Consider the following 19486-nt stretch of genomic DNA (forward strand, 5'->3'; position numbering starts at 1 on the left):
TGTTGGGTCTGAGACCATTGAGGGGTGTGTTGGGTCTGAGACCATTGAGGGGGGGTTGGGTCTGAGACCATTGAGGGGGGGGTTGGGTCTGAAACCACTGAGGGGGGGTTGGGTCTGAGACCATTGAGAGGGGGTTGGGTCTGAGACCATTGAGGGGGGGGGTTGGGTCTGAGACCACTGAGGGGGGGTTGGGTCTGAGACCATTGAGGGGGGGGTTGGGTATGAGACCATTGAGGGGGGGTTGCAGTGATGCCCACACCCTAAGAATGAATAAGAACCCATCAACACAACACATGCAGAATAGCCCTTTCATAATTGGACAGCTCTTTCAAAGAGCCAGCACAGGCACAATGGGCCAAATGGCCTCTTTCTATGTTGTATGATTCTATAGGCAAGACACAGAGCCTAAGCTATGACTAGCCATGATCAATAGCCCAGGAGACCCACGAGTACATTGTTTCTGTGCACATTACTAAGCATGAAATAAATACGACCATTTAAGTTGAGCAGGCACTTCTTTGCAGTAAATGGGCGATGAGAAATGTATTACTTTCAATATCAAACCATGAGACTTGCTGCCCTGAAGGAAAATACGTTTCCGGAAAAGCCTATTAACTTGGGACAACTTTCAATTTTTTTTTGCGGAGAAGGTTGGTGTTGTTGTGACAGATTCTCAGAACTCCAGCTATCATGACAGGTTACACGTCTGAGCAGGAATGTGATTCTGAAATGTTTCCCTCACTTGTTCTTCTGTATTTCAACCCATCTCCTCTCTCCGATGGGGTTGTCTGCTGTTCAGCTGTCACCGCACATTGAATTCTGCGACTGAGGCGCTGTGTTACAGTGGGATTGGCTGACATCCGACACTGTGTTAAATTGACATCCTTCTTTGTGGTCATAACCTGAGCCGAGCTCCTCTTTGAGTCGCTGCATGCCTGTGGGACTTTCCTGAGAAAATTCTCAGAGATTCATTTTAAGATGTTTGATATCTGTCTGATGTTAGTCGATCATCGCCAATCCTCTCACTAAGATATTTAATAACCACTTGGCTTTCAGGGATTGCTGGAGATTCTCTGAAAAATATTTGATAGCTTCCCTGGCTTTAGGGATTACCAAGGATTGGCTGTAGGGCCGTCCATGCCTGCCTGCCTGCCTCTGGAGATTGTCAGGAATTCTCTGTAAGGGGATTTGATAGCTGACTGGCTCTGGAAATCATCATCGGGAACTCCCTGTGTGTCTGTCAGTATCTTAAAAAGTGAAAAGGGCAGGTTAATATTTCAGGTAGAGGCTGTAGATCTGACGAAGCTTTCCACCCACAATTGTTGTAGTCTCTTTTGCAATGCTACCAAATTTTGTCAAATGACATCTGATAATCGCTCCTGTGAAGAGCCTTGGGACATTTTACTACGTTAAAGGCGCTATATAAATGCAAGTTGTTGTTGTGACAGAACTGCTGTGCGTTTCCAGAAATTCCTGCTTTTCTTTCAGAGTCCCAGTTTTTTTTCTTTTCTCTTTTTATTCTCTGCGAGGTGTTTGATACCTGTTGGGATGATCAAGGAATTTCCCACAAGGCATTCAGTTTCGGTCAAGGACTGTTAAACAACGGGGAGAAGAAACAAGTTATCAACCAGCACTTATTTATAGTTCAGTCTTCATTATTCAAGTTGCCTTAATGTATTAAAGGCGTATTTTAACATCTCCAGCCTCATGCCCCGCAAATATACTGTAATCCCAGCTGACTGAATACACAAACAGCCTGGGATTCAAGCTATCTGGTTTACTTTCTCTCTCACGCTGGTGGAAACTTGTCAGGATTCCCTCAAACCTAATTGCCCCGACCACTCTTTGCAGAAGACTTTAAGTGTCTCCCCCCACGTGTATTCTGTAAAGTTAACGGAGGAGTAGATTTGGATGTAGATTTTACCACGTCAACCTCCAGACTACAATTGACTCATCGAGTTGTTCTTCTCTTTCCATGTGCTGAGATCCCCCACCGTCGGCTAGCTCCCAATCAGCTACAAGAGTTTGTATCCTTTGGGCCTCCCTGTTCATTCTTACTACAATAATCATTTGAGCTATTATTGTACACAGGGCTGGATTTAGGCGTTAAGGGATCTGGGACAGTAGCCGATGGAAAGCTGCCCTCCACTCCCCCACCCCCCCAGAAGATAATTTGAACAAAAGCAATTTGTATTTATGTAGCGCCTTTAAAATAGAAAAACGACCCAAGGCGCTTCACGATAGTGTATTCAAACAAAAATGAACACCGAGCCAAAGAAGGAGATATTAGGAGGGGTGACCAGAAGCTTGGTCAAAGAGGTGGGTTTTTAGGAGGGTCTTAAAGGAGGAGAGAGAGGTGTTGAGTCAGTGGGGTTCAGGGAGGGAATTGCAGTGCGTGGGGCCTGGTTGGCTGAAGGCACGGCCGGCAATGGTGTGGTGAAGGGAGGATTAAATGAAGATGATATGCAAAATATGCAAGGCAAAGAGTCTGCAAAGGGATAGAGAAAGGTTAAGTGAATGGTCAAGAAGGTGGCAGATTTAGTATAATGTGGGGAAATATGAGGTTATTCACTTTGGAAGGAAGAATAGAAAAACAGAATATTCTTTAAATGGTGAGAAACTATTAAATGTTGGTGTCCAGAGACACTTGGGTGTCCTCATACAAGAATCACAAAAAGTTAGTATGCAGGTACAGCAAGCAATTAGGAAGGCAAATGGCATGTTGGCCTTTATTGCAAGGGTGTTGGAGTACAAGAGTAAGGAAGTCTTACTACAGTTGTACAGGGCATTGGTGAGACCTCACCTGGAGTACTGCCTACAGTTTTGATGTGTACTGTCTCCTTATCTGAGGAAGGATATACCTGCCTTAGAGGCAGTGCAACAAAGGTTCACTAGATTGATTCCTGGGATGAGAGGGTTGTTCTATGAAGAGACGTTGATTGGAATAGGCCTATATTCTCGAGAGTTTAGAAGAATGAAATGTGATCTCATTGAAACATATAAAATTATGAGGGGGCTTGACAGGGTAGATGCTGAGAGATTGTTTCCCCTGGCTAGAGTGTCAAGAACTAGGGGGCATAATCGCAGGATACGGGGTCGGCCATTCAAGACTGAGATGAGAGGAATTTATTCATACAGAGGATTGTGAATCTTTGGAATTCTCTACCCCAGAGGGCTGTGGATGCTGAGTCATTGAATATATTCAAGACTGAGATGGATAGATTTTTGGACTCTAGGTGATTCAAGGGATATGGGGACCGGACAGGAAAGTGGAGTTGAGGTCAAAGATCGGCCATGATCTGATTGAATGGCAGAACAGGCTCGAGGGGCCGTATGGCCTACTCCTGCTCCTGTTTCTTATGTTCTTATGCCAGTTGGAGTTACCAACTGGTATATCTTGCATACCATCCTGATTTAATAATGGTAAATGATGAAAACTAAGCACCACATTGTAGGAAGGATGTCAAGGCCTTGGAGAGGGTGCAGAAGAGATTTATAGAATGGCAGCAGGGATGAGGGACTTCAGTTACATGGAGAGACTGGAGAATTTGGGATTGTTCTTCTTAGAGCAGAGAAGGTTAAAGGGAGATTTATTAGAGGCGTTCAAAATCGGGGAGGGTTTTGATAGACTAAATAAGGAAAAACTTTCCACTGGCGGAAGGGTCAGTAACCAGAGGACACAGATTTAAGGTAATTGGCAAAAGCGCCAGAGGTGAGATGAGGAGAATTTTTTTTACGCAGCGAGTTGTTATGATCTGGAATACGCTGCCTGAAAGGGTGGTGGAAGCAGATTCAATAGTAACTTTCAAAAGGGAATTGGATAAATACTTGAAAGGGAGAACATTGCAGGGCTATGGGGAAGGAGCACTGGAGTGGGACTAATTGGATAGCTCTTTCAAAGAGCCAGCACAGACGCTATAGGCCGAATGGCCTCCTTCTGTGCTGCATGATTCTATGATCTAAATAGGTAAAGGAATGTATCTGCTATATATTAAAATTGCTGACTGGGTCGCAACATTCCATTTGAAAATGCATTGAAAAGTCCGATGTTATAGTATCTTAACGCCTAAAACCTCTGCACAGAGCAGCATTTTCTACCACAGCTGCTGCCGTACCCCCACCCAGGTCCTGTAAAGGTGCAGTGCTGTATCCTGCAGTGAGGTAGAGAGAATGTCATTTCAATTTAGGAGTAAGTGGCTCATCCCGTTTGCTCCACCCATCATATATTTTTTATCAATGAACGGGGTAAGCCAGTGAGGGCAAAAAGCTCACCACTTCCCTGTCAGATCAAATGGCCGCTGTTGTATTATCAAAAGGGTAACAATTCGTCGCAAGACTTTCACCATTGCCTGAAGTACAGGCATGCGCAGCTCCATTAGTCCATCGTTGAGTTGCGAGGGCAGGATACATGTTCCCTGTGAAGATGTCGAGATCAGGGTTTTCTGGATAGCGTTACTTGCTTTTGAGGACACAAACCCAGCAGGGTGATAATGGTCCATGTTTCTCAGCGATGGTCTGAGCTCAGGGCCAGTGTAACATTGCAGCAGTGCCGAATGTTCACACGTCTCTGATTGCAGGGGCTGCATTGCTGGGGGAGGTTTTGGAGACAACCAGCATCGAAAAGGATTACTGAGTTGGTTGGTTGGTTGGTGGGGGGGGAGGACTATAGGCCATTTTGTTTTGGTAGAGTAGTTTCGATGCGGCTGTGCATGCTGGGATAGCCGTGGGTCCATAACATTCTAATGCTTTCTGTTGCTGAAAATCAAAAGCAGCACTCGCATAAGCAACCCAGGTAGGTTGTGAATAGAGGAAAGGAGATGGAAAAGAAAAATACAGTAGAAGAAAAGAACAGATGAAGAAAGAGAAGAATATTAATGGCATGTTTATAGTGCATGGAAAGAAATCATATTACCTCGATTTTCAACGGATCAGCTCCGTACTTTACGGAAACGCACGTAAGGAATGCTTCTAACTGCCCTCTCACCTGCAGTGTGACCTTTTTAAAGATTGAAAACAGCTGACAAGACCGTCAGCTACTTTGAATCAATAAAATGTGTGCCATGGGCGTTATCAGAGCCTGTTTTAACTTTTGAAAAGCTTGCTTTCTTTAGCAGGGGCCTGTGGCCCCTGGTTTTATACTGCAGCCAAAGGTCCATGCTTCCCGCTGTGTGATCAGACCTGTTTCCTATAGGTATCTGGCTGGAACCACGTCTTCCTGTAGTCACCAGGAGACGTGAATCGATCAGCCTAGCAACGGTTGAAGAATACTAGTGATTGAGAGCAGCCCTGTCAGCTATAATAACAAAGTGATCCTGGATTAAAGCACGAACGTGCCTTCCCCTATGCTTGTACGATGGACATAGCTTGCTGCTTTTGATGCAAGTGATGTCTCAGGTATGCAGCTGACTCACAGCCTAGGGCTTTCCCCAGTGTTGACAGCTCTGTGTGAGCACGTCCTTCCCGACTGTTCCCAACCCCATCTGTACCCCTTCTCATCAAAATCCAACATTTACTGTTGGTATTATTAGCAGATAAATGTTTAATGTGCACATATGAGATTCCGTTGACCATTATTTTAGCGGAGATGTTAACCCATTTAAAATAAAAAGATAACGTCTGCATTTAAAATAACGGATGAAGGAATGTTAAGCGCTCGGCATTCCCGAAAATTGCCAACAGTAGTTTCCAGGCCTTGACCCTTTCTTCAGAAATGTAATTACCCTCTGTGTAAAAGAAAGGCTTTGGCTGACTCCTGCTTACTCTTAACTTCCTCCAAAAGGCTGTGGATGCTGGGACAATTGGAGCTTTCAAGACTGAAATCGATAGGTTTATGTAAGGTAAGGGTGTCAAGGGATACGGAGCAAAGGCAGGTAAATGAAGTTGAGGTACAGATCAGCCATCATATAATTGAATGGCAGAGCAGGCTCGAGGGGGCTGAATGGCCAATTCCTGTTCCTAATTTTTAACCCTAACCCTACTCTTACCTCATAACTTCAAATCCCGATACCCAGAACCATCTTTGTTGCTCACCTTTGCCCCCTCCGAGGGGCGGTAATTCCTTCATTCGCTCAAGATGTTTCTCACAATATTAAAAAAAAAAGGAAGCCACGCAGTCTCAGAAATGAAAATGATAGCAATGTAGCAAATTCAAGAGGGTAGATTTTTCCTGCCTCCCCGCCCTCACCCCATCCTGGTACTGGACAGGAGTGGAGCACCCAAACTGGGAGCGTGGGAATTTCCTGTTCCAGACCATTAGTAAGTCCAACCCCCCTGACAGGACCTAGTGCTGGCAGAAGGGGTATGAACTTCAAGTGCATGTCAGGCCTTTGATGGAGATTGAGACTCAGAAGGTCCTGATGAGACCTAAGCATCCTTCTGGGGTGCAGTTTGAACTTTTGAAATATTATTGATCTTTCAGTTTCGGGTGTTCTGCCCCCACCCACCCCACCCACCCCCCCGTCCCCGCAGCCCCTCCGGGAATCGGAGGTAGCACACAGAGGCCCTGCTTACCTGAGGTCTGCAGGTGATACCAGTGACCTGGGAGAAGAATGAGTCGGGAGCCCTCTCCCACTGCATTAGCTTTGGAACATTGGGACTGCACTGACTGCCAGCTCCACTCCCTCACTAACCACCCCCCCGCTCCAACCCCCACCCCAAAGAAAGCTCAGGAAATACCAGGGCAGGACAGAAACCCGGCATCACTGACCTCCACTCATTTTTCCTGATGCAGGTCAAGGGGCAGGAATGCCGGTCCTCACAGCTGTTCGAAACAGGAAGAAGACAATAGGCCTGAAAAGACTTTGCCTTTTCACAGATATTAACCCCTGTCTCCCCAGCTTCTCAACGTAAACTTTAATCCCCTCCCTCTCTGGAAATCTGTCTAATAGTTGGTGGAACCCATTCATTCTGCCTGCTTCAATGGCTTTCACTGGTAATTGAGACTCCGTTGACCCAGTCAAAAATCCTCGTTGAATTATCAGCTGCACTCTGTTTTGTTTGGAAGCAATGCGCAGATGTACTACTCATTATCTAAATGCTATTGGGGTGATTATTCAACCGTAATCAATGAACAGGGGATTTGTGTATGTGCACTGACCTGAAGCTTGTTTTCTTGAAGTTTCATGAGGGGTGAGTGTTCCTATTCCGATGGGGCTCAGCCTTAGCAGGAGTCTGAAGTGAGTGTTCTCCTGTGCTGGAATGCAGGCCTACGAACTCTTCTCTGCTGTCCAGCTGAGAATAGCGATCTCTCACACTTATGGGCTGTGCTGGTAATTCTCAGCCTTTCTCTTGCCAGAGAGCAAAAGGTCACAATAGAGGCACTTCTTCAGTCCTGACGAAGAGTTATCGACCTGAAATGTTAACTCTGTTTCTTTCTCCACAGACGCTGCCTGACTTGCTGAATATTTCCAGCATTTTCTGTTTTTATTGCAATAGAGGCAAGACTATCCTAGCATTAATAGCGATAGTGCCTGTCCTTTTAATCAAGGGTTTTCGTTTTTTTTAAATATTCGTTCATGGGATGTGGGCGTCGCTGGCAAGGCCAGCATTTATTGCCCATCCCTAATTGCCCTTGAGAAGGTGGTGGTGAGCCGCCTTCTTAACCACTGCAGTCCGTGTGGTGAAGGTTCTCCCACAGTGCTGTTAGGAAGGGAGTTCCAGGATTTTGACCCGGCGACGATGAAGGAACGGCGATATATTTCCAAGTCGGGATGACTTGTAATTTGGAAGGGAACGTGCAGGTGGTGTTGTTCCTGCTGCCCTTGTCCTTCTAGGTGGTAGAGGTCACGGGTTTGGGAGGTGCTGTCGAAGAAGCCTTGGCGAGTTGCTGCAATGCATCCTGTGGATGGTGTACACAGCAGCCACGGTGCACCGGTGGTGAAAGGAGTGAATGTTTAGGGTGATGGATGGGGTGCCAATCAAGCGGGCTGCTTTGTCCTGGATGGTGTCGAGCTTCTTGAGTGTTGCTGTGGAGGCTGGGATAACCCTGGCTCCAAAGCTGCCTTTTGGCAGAAGAAGGCAAAGAGAAAACACTTGCAAATCCTACAGCTGAGGATGGGCTCTAACGAGAGAAAGAAAGACACAGATAGGAATAGAGGGAGACAGAGGAAGAGAGACAAGAAAAGAGCAGAGGATTCGAGAGAAGAAACACGAAATGAATGGCATTTGGACATCAGCTGCAGTCTATGCGACAGACGCAGCTGGATGCTTCTAGAAATGTTTGTTTTTGGTACAAGGTGATGGTTCACATATATGGCTTGCAAGCAAAAAAAATCTCGCGACTAGGATTTGGCCAACGTTGACAGGTTCAATGTTGCCTCGTGCCTTCACGCTGCCAAGCACTCTGTTAAGCGATTCTTCTTTTCAACCTTCACGCCACCGTAGAACTTCACAAGTAATGAGAGAGGGAAAAAACAAGACACCTTCGAGCCCTGGAGATGTTAATCGAGGCAGCTCCTTGGTGACGACGAAAGCCTCGAGCTGAGGGGAAATCTGTGCTGAATTTCTGGCACCTCCTGTCAGGGCTCTGAGAAAACTCACTCCTTAAATCCCAGTGAATCCTTTAGTAATGCAGCAAGGTTATATACCTGGGTCCTATGTGTCATTTAGAGAGATTTCAACTATCAATCCTTGCTGTTCAAGGGATTCTGAGATCCCCTGAGAATACATTAGAGAGGGGATTTGAAGCATCCACAGGCCTTTTCGGATTTTATAAATTGCTTGTTCACGGGCACTGCAGGGTCTATGGGCTTAAATGGAAGCTGCAGGCATTTTATCAATATATCTGACTTTCAGTCTTTTGAAAAGTTTTTAATGTTTCTGCATAGCAAGTTTACAATGAACTGGCCTGATACACAGAGAGTTGTCAGAAAGAAGAAATAGCTCAAATAGGCTTCATGCTTTGCTGAGCCTATTAAACAAATGTCAATCACATACTTAAACCTCCAGACAGTCTGTAGGGGTGAACGAGAGGTTAGTGGAGTTCTGCAAGGTGAGGGTGTGATGGCAGTAGAGCCACAAGGGAAGAGGAGAGGCTATTTACGTCTGAGGCAGCTAACACCGTGGGTCTGAAGCCGATTGACCAGTTTGACGAGTGGGGCAGACCCACCTGCCCCACGTCAGGGACAAGGTCAGGAGGAGAACCAGCGTCTGACCCCCTGATCACCAATCACTGGAACCCGTTTTAAGTTAATGTTATCTAGTGCCAAGGGTGAGATGCTGGCGAGTACTGCGAACATGCATACAAACTTACAAAAATGACGGGGCAGGAAAAGATCAGCTGGTCCATCTAGCCTGCCCCACACTCAAGATAGCTGGAAGCTGGAGCATCACGACTGGACACTTCCTACCACCCCCCACCCCCACCCTGTTATCTTGTAATTTCCCTATAAAACACAGGGCCAATAACCCCTCATGTGATCGAAACCAGTCCAGGAAATCACATGGACCATGCATTTGTTATCTATTAAGACACTTACCTTCTATATGATGTGATCTCTGCCCCAGTCAAGAACCAGTCCAGCTCCCTCTTGCAGGCACTCAGAGAGTCAGTACCCACCACTATCAAGTCATTTCTAAGTCTACACTGCTCGAGAGTAAAAAGACCCAACTCGTTAAACCTATCTGAGTAACTAAGATAAAGACAGTTCTAACAAGAATGCCACCAAGACAAGGGCTTGCCTGGTAAGAGCGTGCCTGGAGGTCAAAGGTTGTTTGCTTAATGCTGGCTAAGGGGAGATTTCATAGAGGTGTTCAAGATTATGAGGGGTTTTGATAAATAAGGAGAAACTGCTTCCACTGACAGAAGGGTCTGACACAAATTTAAGGCAATTGGCAAAAGAACCAGAGATGAGATGAGGATTTTTTTTTAATGCAGTGAGTTGTTATGATCTGGAATGCACTGCCTCCAAGCAGATTCAGTAGCAACTTTCAAAAGGGAATTGGATAAATACTTGAAGGGGAAACATTTGCCAGGCTATGGGAAAGAGCTAGGGAGTGGGACTAATTAGATAGCTCTTTCAAAGAGCCGGCACAGGCACGATGGGCTGAATAGCCTCTTTCTGTGCTGTGTGATTCTATGAAGTCCACCTAAGGGGGCTTAAAATCTCAACTGAACGACAGTGCAGCGCTCCCTCCGTACCGGTCTGAAGCGTCAGCTAAGATTATGTGCTCAAGTCTCTGGAGTGGGGCTTGAACCCACAACCTCCTAACTCAAGAGGGCAAGCGGGCCACCCACTGAGCCACGGTTATCATCAAGTGCCAAGGAGTTGTTCAGCATCAGCTACACTGGTCATTCAAAAGAGATTTATCTTCAGGATAAATTAGATTTTTGTGAAACATTCCTGGATTCCTGCTGTCATAGTACGGGTATTTAAATTAATACCATCACACCGGTTGGTTTGCAGTGTGAGCTGTGCTGTCTCAATCATAGGACAGGCTTGCTCGCACCAGCCCCTGGAGTTTATATCAAGCAAATATTTACTTTCAGACAGGCTGAATATATTACAGCACCCATGCATATATCTGAGAAGTTTCCTTTTCGCAATATATAATATTACATCTATATAAAGTCAGTCACACTTCAGGCATCCATGTTAACTGCCAAAAATATATAAAAGGAGAGTAAAACTGGCAGTCATTCCGGACTTCCTTCACCGACTGCAGTTAACCTTATGATGACCTAAAAGGATGGCACCTTCGACAGTGCAGCACTCCCTCACTACTGCACTGGAGTGTCATAGAATCATAGAAAGTTACGGCGCAGAAGGAGGCCATTCGGCCCATCGTTTCCATGCCGGCTGAAAAAGAGCTATCCAGCTTAATCCCACTTTCCAGCATTTGGACCGTTGCCCTGCAGGTTACGGCACTTCAAGTGCACATTCAAGTACTTTTTAAATGAGTTGAGGTTTCTGCCTCTACCACCCTTTCAGGCAGTGAGTTCCAGACCCCCACCACCCTCTGGGTGAACAACATTTCTCCTCAGCTCCCGTCTAATCCTTCTACCAATTACTTTAAATCTATGCCCCCTGCCCTGCCTCTGCTAAGGGAGGTAGGTCCTCCCTATCCATTCTAACTAGTCCCGTCATAATTTTATTTACCTCAATTAAATCTCCCCTCAACCTCCTTTGTCCAAAAAAAACAACCCCAGCCTATCCAATCCTTTTCTCATAGCAAAAATTCTCCAGCCCTGGCAACATCCTCGTAAATCTCCTCTGTACCCTCTCTAGTGCAATCACATCTTTCCTTTAATGTGGTGACCAGAACTGCATGCAGTACTCAAGCTGTGGCCTAACCAATGTTTTTATACAGTTCCAGCATTCTATACCTCGGCTAATAAAGGAAAGTATCCAGTATGCCTTTTTAAGCACCTTATCTACCTGTCCTGCTACCTTCAGGGATCTGTGGACATGCACTCCAAGGTCCCTTTGTTCCTCTACACCTCTCAGTATCCTCCCTTGCCTTGTTTGCCTTCCCCAAATGCATTACCTCACATTTCTCTGGATTGAATTCCATTTGCCACTTTTCTGCCCACTTGACCAGTCCATTGATATCTTCCTGCAGTCTACAGCTTTCCTCCTCATTATCAACCACATGGCCAATTTTTGTATCATCTGCAAACTTCTTGATCAAGGCACCCACATTCAAGTCCAAATCATTAATATATACCACAAAAAGCAAGGGACCTAGTACTGAGCCTTGCGGGACCCCATTGGAAATACCTAGATTTTGTGCTCCAGTCTCTGGAGTGGGACTTGAACCCACAACTTTCTGGCTCGTGTGAGTGCTACCCACTGAGCCAAAGCTAGCACGTTCTTGCCATCCATATATGTACACATTCCAGCAAGGCTAATTGGATTGCTGTCAGGAATAGGACCCTGACTAATATATTTTTCCCTTCCTACCCTAGGACTTAGTGAGGCCAATCGTACTGGTCCTGTCGCCACCACCCTGCCGAGGTTAGCTCGTTCAGAATTAACTTGGGATATTATTGCTCATTGTAGCTCAGTACCAGACTGAATGGTGCATTTGTCATAAGTGTGACTTTTTTTTATATAAAATGCTACCGACAATTTTTATTGTGAGCATTTATAGGAACATAGGAATTGCTAGACGAGAAAAAGACTAATCTTATCCAGTTCGCCTTCCACCATCCTGGTAGTCATACGAATGCGTGTTACAATGATAATGGACTTGTTGACCAATCTTAGCAATCAATCTCTATCAATTAGTCTACAACAGACCCAGCCATGAGGTGAGGAAAACTCCAGTGGTGGAGAGCTTCGGGAACTATAGGTCCAAAGTCACCTTTTCCTCCCAAGCATGTTACACTTACCACATGTCATGTTTCAAATTACTTTTATACTGTATCCCAAAATGTTATTTTCTGAAAGAAATCTATCTAATTTGCTTTTGAATTAATCAATACTACTGGTCCAACTATCTCCGTAGGGAGCCCATTCCATAGATTGGCCACTCACTCATTGAAATATTTTTGCTGCAGTCTAGTTTTGAATTTACCCCCCCTTTAAGCTCAGGCTGTGTCCTCCTAGCTGATGATAACAGAGCTCCCCATTACTCTGTGCGAACCCTGCTACTGGTAAATACGAATGTTCGAACCTTTGAGTTGGAACAAAATGCAAAAATAACGGGAAAAAAATGATTATGTTGACATCAATTGCCTTGACGCCAAATTTTTTTTACAGTGCACCTGATTTTTGCATTCCTATTGAGAGTAGTGGGATGGACGCTGGTCTGGAAATGAGTGCATCTTTGCACCTTTCATGCAGCTGCAGCAGATTTTGTGCATATGTTTCACATTAAACATGAACATTTAAGATTCATAGATGTAGAGAAGATGTTTCCACTTGTTGGGGAATCCAAAACTGTGTGCCATAAATAGTAGTCACTAATAAATCCAATAAAGAATTCAGAGAAACTTCTTTACCTAGAGAGTGGTTAGAATGTGGAACTTGCTACCACATGGAGTGGTTGAGGAGAATAGCATAGATGCATTTAAGGGGAAGCTAGATAAGTACATAAGGGTGAAAGGAATGGAAGGGTCTGCAGATAGGTTCAGATGAAGAGGGGTGGGAGGAAGCTAGTGTGGAGCATAAATACTGGCATGGACCTGTTGGGCCGAATGGCCTGTTTCTGTACTGTAAATTCTATGTAATTCTATGTAAAGATTCTAAAGCCAATTATATGCGTAAAGCAGGGTCAGCTATTAATTGATAAACTCTTGGACACTTCTGTAGATGAAGTAATGCTCAGTTGTAATTATTTCCTGTTGTCCTGACCTCTGTTGCTATTCTTGGTTTTATTCAGACTCTGACAGAGGAGTTCCGTCTCGACTATTGCCACCTGTGGCACTCCCTCATTAGAACCGACATGAAAGGCGTTGAGATGTACAGCAGGCGGCTGGGGGCTGGGGACTTGTATCCGCTCTTTGCCTGTATGATAACAGCCAGATCCTGGGCCTCGATAACCAAAGGAATCGACCAAACGCCGGTCTCCAAGAATGAGGTGAGGAGCACTAGGAAATCTTGCTGGCTTATGAATGGCCTTTAACAAGGCCTTAACAAGAGCTCACAACAGTCTGGATTTGCTTGACTTTAAACAAGCCCATTGCGGTGAATTCACAGTATTAATATCAAAACCCTGGGCTGCTGCTACAGTGTAAACTGTTAGCCATGGCTCAGTTGGTAGCACTTTCGCCCCTGAATCAAAAGATCTCCGATTCAAATCCCACTCCAGAGACTTAAGCACAAAATCTAGGCTGACACTCCCAGTGTAATACCGAGGGAGTGCTGCATTGTCGGTGGTGCCGTCTTTTGGATGAGACTTTAAACCGAGGCCCCGTCTGCCCTCTCTTGTGGACGTAAACAATCCCATGGCACTTTTTCGAAGCAGAGCAGGGGGCTTCTCCCCGGTGTCCTGGCCAATATTTATCCCTCAACCAACATCATTAAAAAAACAGATTATCTGGTCATTATCAGATTGCTGTTCGCTGTGTGCAAATTGGCTGCCGCGTTTCCTACATTATGTGGAGATGCCGGTGATGGACTGGGGTGGACAAATGTAAGGTTATAACCTGGTGTTGTAAGATTCCTTACATTTTTCCTACATTACAACAGTGACTACACTTCAAAAGTACTTCATTGGCTGTAAAGCGCTTTGGGATGTCCTGAGGCTCTGAAAGGCGCTATATAAATGCAAGTTCTTTCTTTCTTTGAACCCAGTTGTAGTGTTCACGCATTGTAATAATAATTCGGATGCGGTGCTCAAAAAGTGAGATGTGGAAACCGCCTGCCATTGGAGGCTGTGTTGTGTGAATTACACACCCTGCTCAAACTACGGGAGCAGTAAAAAACTTGCCTTGCCAGCAAATGGAACTCCACTCAGACTTTGCAGTGCGGCGCTATGGTCCCTTCCACTAATATTTACAGTGGTTGCCAAGGAGATATCACCGATGCTGCGAGAACTAATTATCCTCCCACTTCTGTCTCTCGGATACCCAACTTTGATTGTAGAGTTGTGGATGTAGTGCTCATTTCTGCTGTGTAATACAATTGGACCAATTTGAGTAGCTTAGCAAATGGATTTGAGCTTTTTTTTCAGGTAACATTCTTATTTTGAAGCGTATTAAACAATCTTTTTCTATTTTCCTTCTTCAAAGCCAATCCACATATCACCCCTTACTTTAATGGAATATAAGTCTGTATTTCTCACCGTGTTATTCTATGATAAAGTGGATGTGAGTAAAAGGGAGTTAAACTGGTCAAAACTAGCAACAGACTTTTCTTCCATTTTCGGTCGTACTCCTGTGTTAAAATCTATCTGTGGAATCAGTGGCAAGATAATCTACTGGTAAGACCTTGTTACAGGCCAGTCATGAGAAACTCAAACGGGATTGGGTGGGGCAGGGAGATAGAGTTGAAAATTATTAGCTCACGTGCACGACTGTTAGCCACTTAGGGAAACAGGAGCAGGAGTAGGCCATTCGGCCCCTCGCGCCTGTTCCGCCACTCAATTAGATCAAGGCTGACCTGTACCTCAACTCCACCTACGGTTCCATATTCCTTAATACCGTTGCCTAACAAAAATCTAACAATCTCAGACTTATATGTGTGTGTGACTTTAATAACTAGTGCTCATTTAAATGAAGTGTTCTCATGGAATATTAATAACTGCAATGTTGAACTAATGATAACAGAAATGATCAGTAAATGTTTTTGAAACCTACTGTACAGACAACACCTGCTGCCCTTTATTACACAGCTGGCTTCGGGTACAGTGGTGTCACTGGGGCCAAGTTTCAGTGTCTTGTGATGTGCTTCAGAGCACAATGGAGAATTAATGCAGAGGAGTAAAAATTATATTAGAAAAAATGAGTGCCTCGTGTCGTAGGGTCAATGGTCCAACCACGATAGTACAAGATCTGTTGAATACGTTCATTTGACTGGCAGCTCGTTGTCCTTTGCTGGTTATAAACACTGTCTATGTGACTTGTGACTCTCTATTAATGAAAGAAAGAAAGACTTGCACTTATACAGCACTTTTCTTGACCCCAAAGCACTTTACAACCAATTAAGTATTTTTGAAGTGTAGTCACTGTTGTAATATAGGAATTACAATTTACAATTGTCGACCCCAGTCCATCACCGGCATCTCCACATTGTAATATAGGAAATGCAGCAGCCAATTTGCACACAGCAAGCTCCCACAAACAACAATGAAATAAATGACCCAGATAATCTGTTTTAAGTGTTGATTGAGGGATAAATGTTAGCCAGGGCAGCGGGGAGAACTCCCCTGCTCTTCTTTGGAATAGTGCCATGGGATCTCTTATGTCCACCAGAGGGGGCAAACCGGTCCTCGGTTTAACATCTCATCCGAGAGACGGCAACTCCGACAGTGCAGCGCTCCCTCAGTACTGGCACTGGCACGTAGTAGTATCCTGTGCAACTCTGTCCTTCTCCTTCCCCTTAGTATGAACATCATTAGTAATAGGAACGGAAAGCTCAGAGCCAGAAAGTGCCATTCGGCCCATCACGCTCGCTCCCTTAAGAGTCTTGCCGCAGACTGCTGTGCGACCTCAGCTCTGTTTCTCAAGTTAGTGCTTTTCGCTGTTTTCTCAGTTTCAAAGGAGTCAAAACAACAGGAGTAAAATTAGAGTTTGCGATTCTCTCCGTTTCATAAGCACTCCAGGTGCAGCTCAACTTGATTTAAATGAGAATTTTGGATCACCTGGCAATTTTTAATCTTCCCGTTGCAATCTATCTCCCGAGATCATCAGCTCAAGGATCTTGATGCCATTAATAGCAAACTCTTGGCATTTGCTGCTGTATATTTGAGGTTATTAAACAAAGGGGACGTGTGCATCTCTGGGTCTGTGGAGTTTATCGCTGATTGGTAAGTGGGTTGTAAGTGCTGCCTGAGGAACATTATGTCTCGAAGCCGAGGGAACGCAATCTCTTTTAGGGGCCTTTTCAGCAAGAATATGCTTTTCCAATAAATCAGCATTTTTGTGGAGTCATTACAGTCAGACAGGCATTCTGTAACTGGATGAGAGCCATACCTCTTCAGTGGCTTTTTGACCACTAGAGAAGTATTGTGGTGAGTGGCCAGTTTCCTTTCCACAAACCGATTTTGTATTGGGCAGAGTTACCCTGCAGCAAAATTGTGTACAGGCGCTGTTGGGTCCATTGGAAAGTTAATGAAAACAAAAGAAGTAACCCTTTATTGGCAGAGAGAGGAAAATATACCACAAATTGTGTAATAATGATCGCTGTGTTGGAGTCAAAGAGGCACAGCATCTATTAAGCTCTGTGCAAAGGAACCAGAGGCGACATGAGGAACATTTTTTTTAATGCAGCGAATTGTTATGATCTGGAATGCGTTGCCTGAAAGGGCGGTGGAAGCAAGTTCAATAGTAATTTTCAAAAGAGAACTGGATAAATACTTGAACGGGAAAAATTTGCAGGGCTATGAGGGAAGAACAGGGGAGTGGGACTAATTGGATAGCTCTTTCAAAGAGCCGGCACAGGCACAATGGGCCGAATGGCCTCCTTCTATGCAGTATAATGCTATGATTCTACATGACCAGTGCAACCCAGGTCCTCTTTAGACAGACAGAGTGCATAGAGAAGAAGGCAGACAGTGAAAGAAAGCACCACCAATGCCTTTTCATGCTGACTATTATTTTATGTCCTTAAAACAATGCACAGTGAAGACAAGGGTCAAAGTTGCACTGTCGCTTTCCTGTCGATGCCCAGCGGGTTTTGGTAGGCATCAAAACAAAAGTAGCAGCATACTTTTCTGGAGTGTGGTGTGGAAGTGAGTGCACCGTGAGGCCAGGCTGGGTCAGGTCCCCTCCCGGAGGCCGTAGTTACGGTTCGGGCCTTGTCCCGACACGTCTTTTCTCGTGCAAACGGCTCGATGACAGTTTCCGTAAACCTCGATTTCCCGCCTGGCGTCAACTTACTCATTTCAAACAGTGTCGTAGTAAGACCGAACGGAAAATCTGTGCTATAATCTACCACAAACTGAAATCTGCGTCCTTTACTGTCCGCGAGTTGAGGTAACGTAGTCCGAGCGCGGTAAATTACTAACGTGGAATGCTCACTGTGTCTCCTGTCAACGAGGAAGGTAGAAAATATTCACGGCACGACATCACTTTGCACAGGCAAAACTGCTGCCCGGATTTATTCACAAATGAAATGCGGATAAGCCGAACTATACAGCACAATTTATCACACATGCGACTGCGGTGACTGTTCACAAGTCCGTTGTTCACACAAATCCTTCCTGCAAATTCTTGGAAAAGCAAGAGGGCTGTTTCCGCGGCCAAGCGCCGTTCTGCGCCAGGAGCGCCTGATCTCGGTGCCAACCCCACGGTGACTGATGGTAAATGCTGCTTACAGAACTCTATACACAATATCTGTAATAGCACAAAGGGCCAAGACCAATGAGCCATCGAAAGAGAGGATGCAGAGGAGGCTCGAGATGGTGGTGTGCGCTGGCTTGCGGGCTGGAGATGTGGTAGAGAGAGGGAAGGAGGAGGCCATGGATGCATTTAGAAATGAGCACAAGGATTTTGAGTTCATTGTGTTGGGAAACCGTGTGGTGGATAGCAAGGAGTAGAGTGATAAAGGAGCAAGACTTAGTAAAGGCTAGGATGTGAGTGACACTGTTTTGAACAAGTTGGAGTTCATGTAGAATGGACCCATGGGGGCTGTGAGGAGAGTGTTGGAGAAGTCGAGCATGGAGGGGGATGAACATGAGGATCTCAGTGGTGTTGGGGTTGAGGCATGAGTGGGGGCACGTGATGCACAGGCAGAAATAGGCAGTCTTGTGTTTCAAAGCTCAGCTCAGGGTGAAACAGGACACCAAGGTTATGTACCTTTGGGTTCAGCCTGAGTGAGCAGCCACAGAGACAGGTGGACTCCAGTACTAGGACGCAGAGATTTTGACAGGAGCAGAATAAGATGGCTACAAGAGGGCCTGTAGCCTATTGCTCAGGGTAAGTTGGGCGATGTTTTATAATGATAGGAACTTTTTACAGTGTAATGCACAGTACATTATTCAGTTAAGATGGAGCTGTTTTTAAGCTGGTATGTCCCTTTAAAGCATAAGCATCTAATTACTATAAATAAACTCAGCCTGCAGTCAACCAGATTTTAATTACAATTGGTGAGGGAAAGTTTCAGTTTGGCAGGTGCAGGCTCCAGTTCAGAAAACGAAAAGCAGCAGGAAATGACTGCCTTGCTGTCTCATTTTTAAATTAAAAAATACTTCTGGCATTTTCAAAACGATCAAAACTAGTGGAGTGCAGCTCCCTCCTGATAGACAGAGTGTGGTTTGTAGCTAGGTGCAGTCCACCAAATAACTGCATTAACAAATGGAAACACAGTCTTTGTATCAGGACAGTGGTGCTGGAGATGTGCTTGAAATGTTAACAAAATGCTCTTCAAAGAGGACAAAAAGTACAAGTCCTTAGTACAAGTAAGAACCCATTACAAAGGGGAAAATGCATCAGGGATCTCTTTGTGTCTGATTTGTCTCTGTAGAAGTACCAGTCTCGTTCCGTGCAATAATGTTCACGTCACTAAAATGACGCAACATCGAAGATGGTTTTTATGAGTCATTTTCTCTTCTGCTTTCTTCATCTTAAGTGCAGGCACTTCTTGTACATAGAGAATTAGGTACTTGAGGCACTTTGATGTTCAAGAGGATGGACTCTGCCAGCGAGCGAGCTTTCCTCATCAAGTCCACTGCCTAAACCTCTCTGCCTCTCCTCCTTTATGAGGCTCCTTAAAACCTACCTCTTTGACCAACACCTGTCGTAGTATCTCCTTATGTGGCTCGGTGTCAAATTTTGTTTGATAATTGCTCCTGTGTTGCGCCTTGGGACGTTTTACTACATTAAAGGCGCTGTATAAATGCAAGTTGTTGTTGTCGTTGCATGGCTTTGGACTGTCCAGGAGCA

The 19486-nt window shown here is 45.1% G+C and overlaps 1 protein-coding gene across 2 annotated transcripts in view; it reads left to right on the top strand.

The window, feature by feature from the left end:
• The window catches only part of adck1 (aarF domain containing kinase 1), a 512025-nt gene that overhangs the window by 391734 nt on the left and 100805 nt on the right, over positions 1-19486 (top strand). For both annotated transcript variants that reach the window (XM_067992031.1, XM_067992032.1), the window contains one exon: positions 13324-13521. In XM_067992031.1, coding sequence (XP_067848132.1) covers positions 13324-13521 — 198 coding nt within the window. The remainder of the gene's footprint in view (positions 1-13323; positions 13522-19486) is intronic.

Source organism: Heptranchias perlo, chromosome 10 (genome assembly GCF_035084215.1).
Source record: "Heptranchias perlo isolate sHepPer1 chromosome 10, sHepPer1.hap1, whole genome shotgun sequence".
Lineage (NCBI taxonomy): Eukaryota > Metazoa > Chordata > Chondrichthyes > Hexanchiformes > Hexanchidae > Heptranchias > Heptranchias perlo.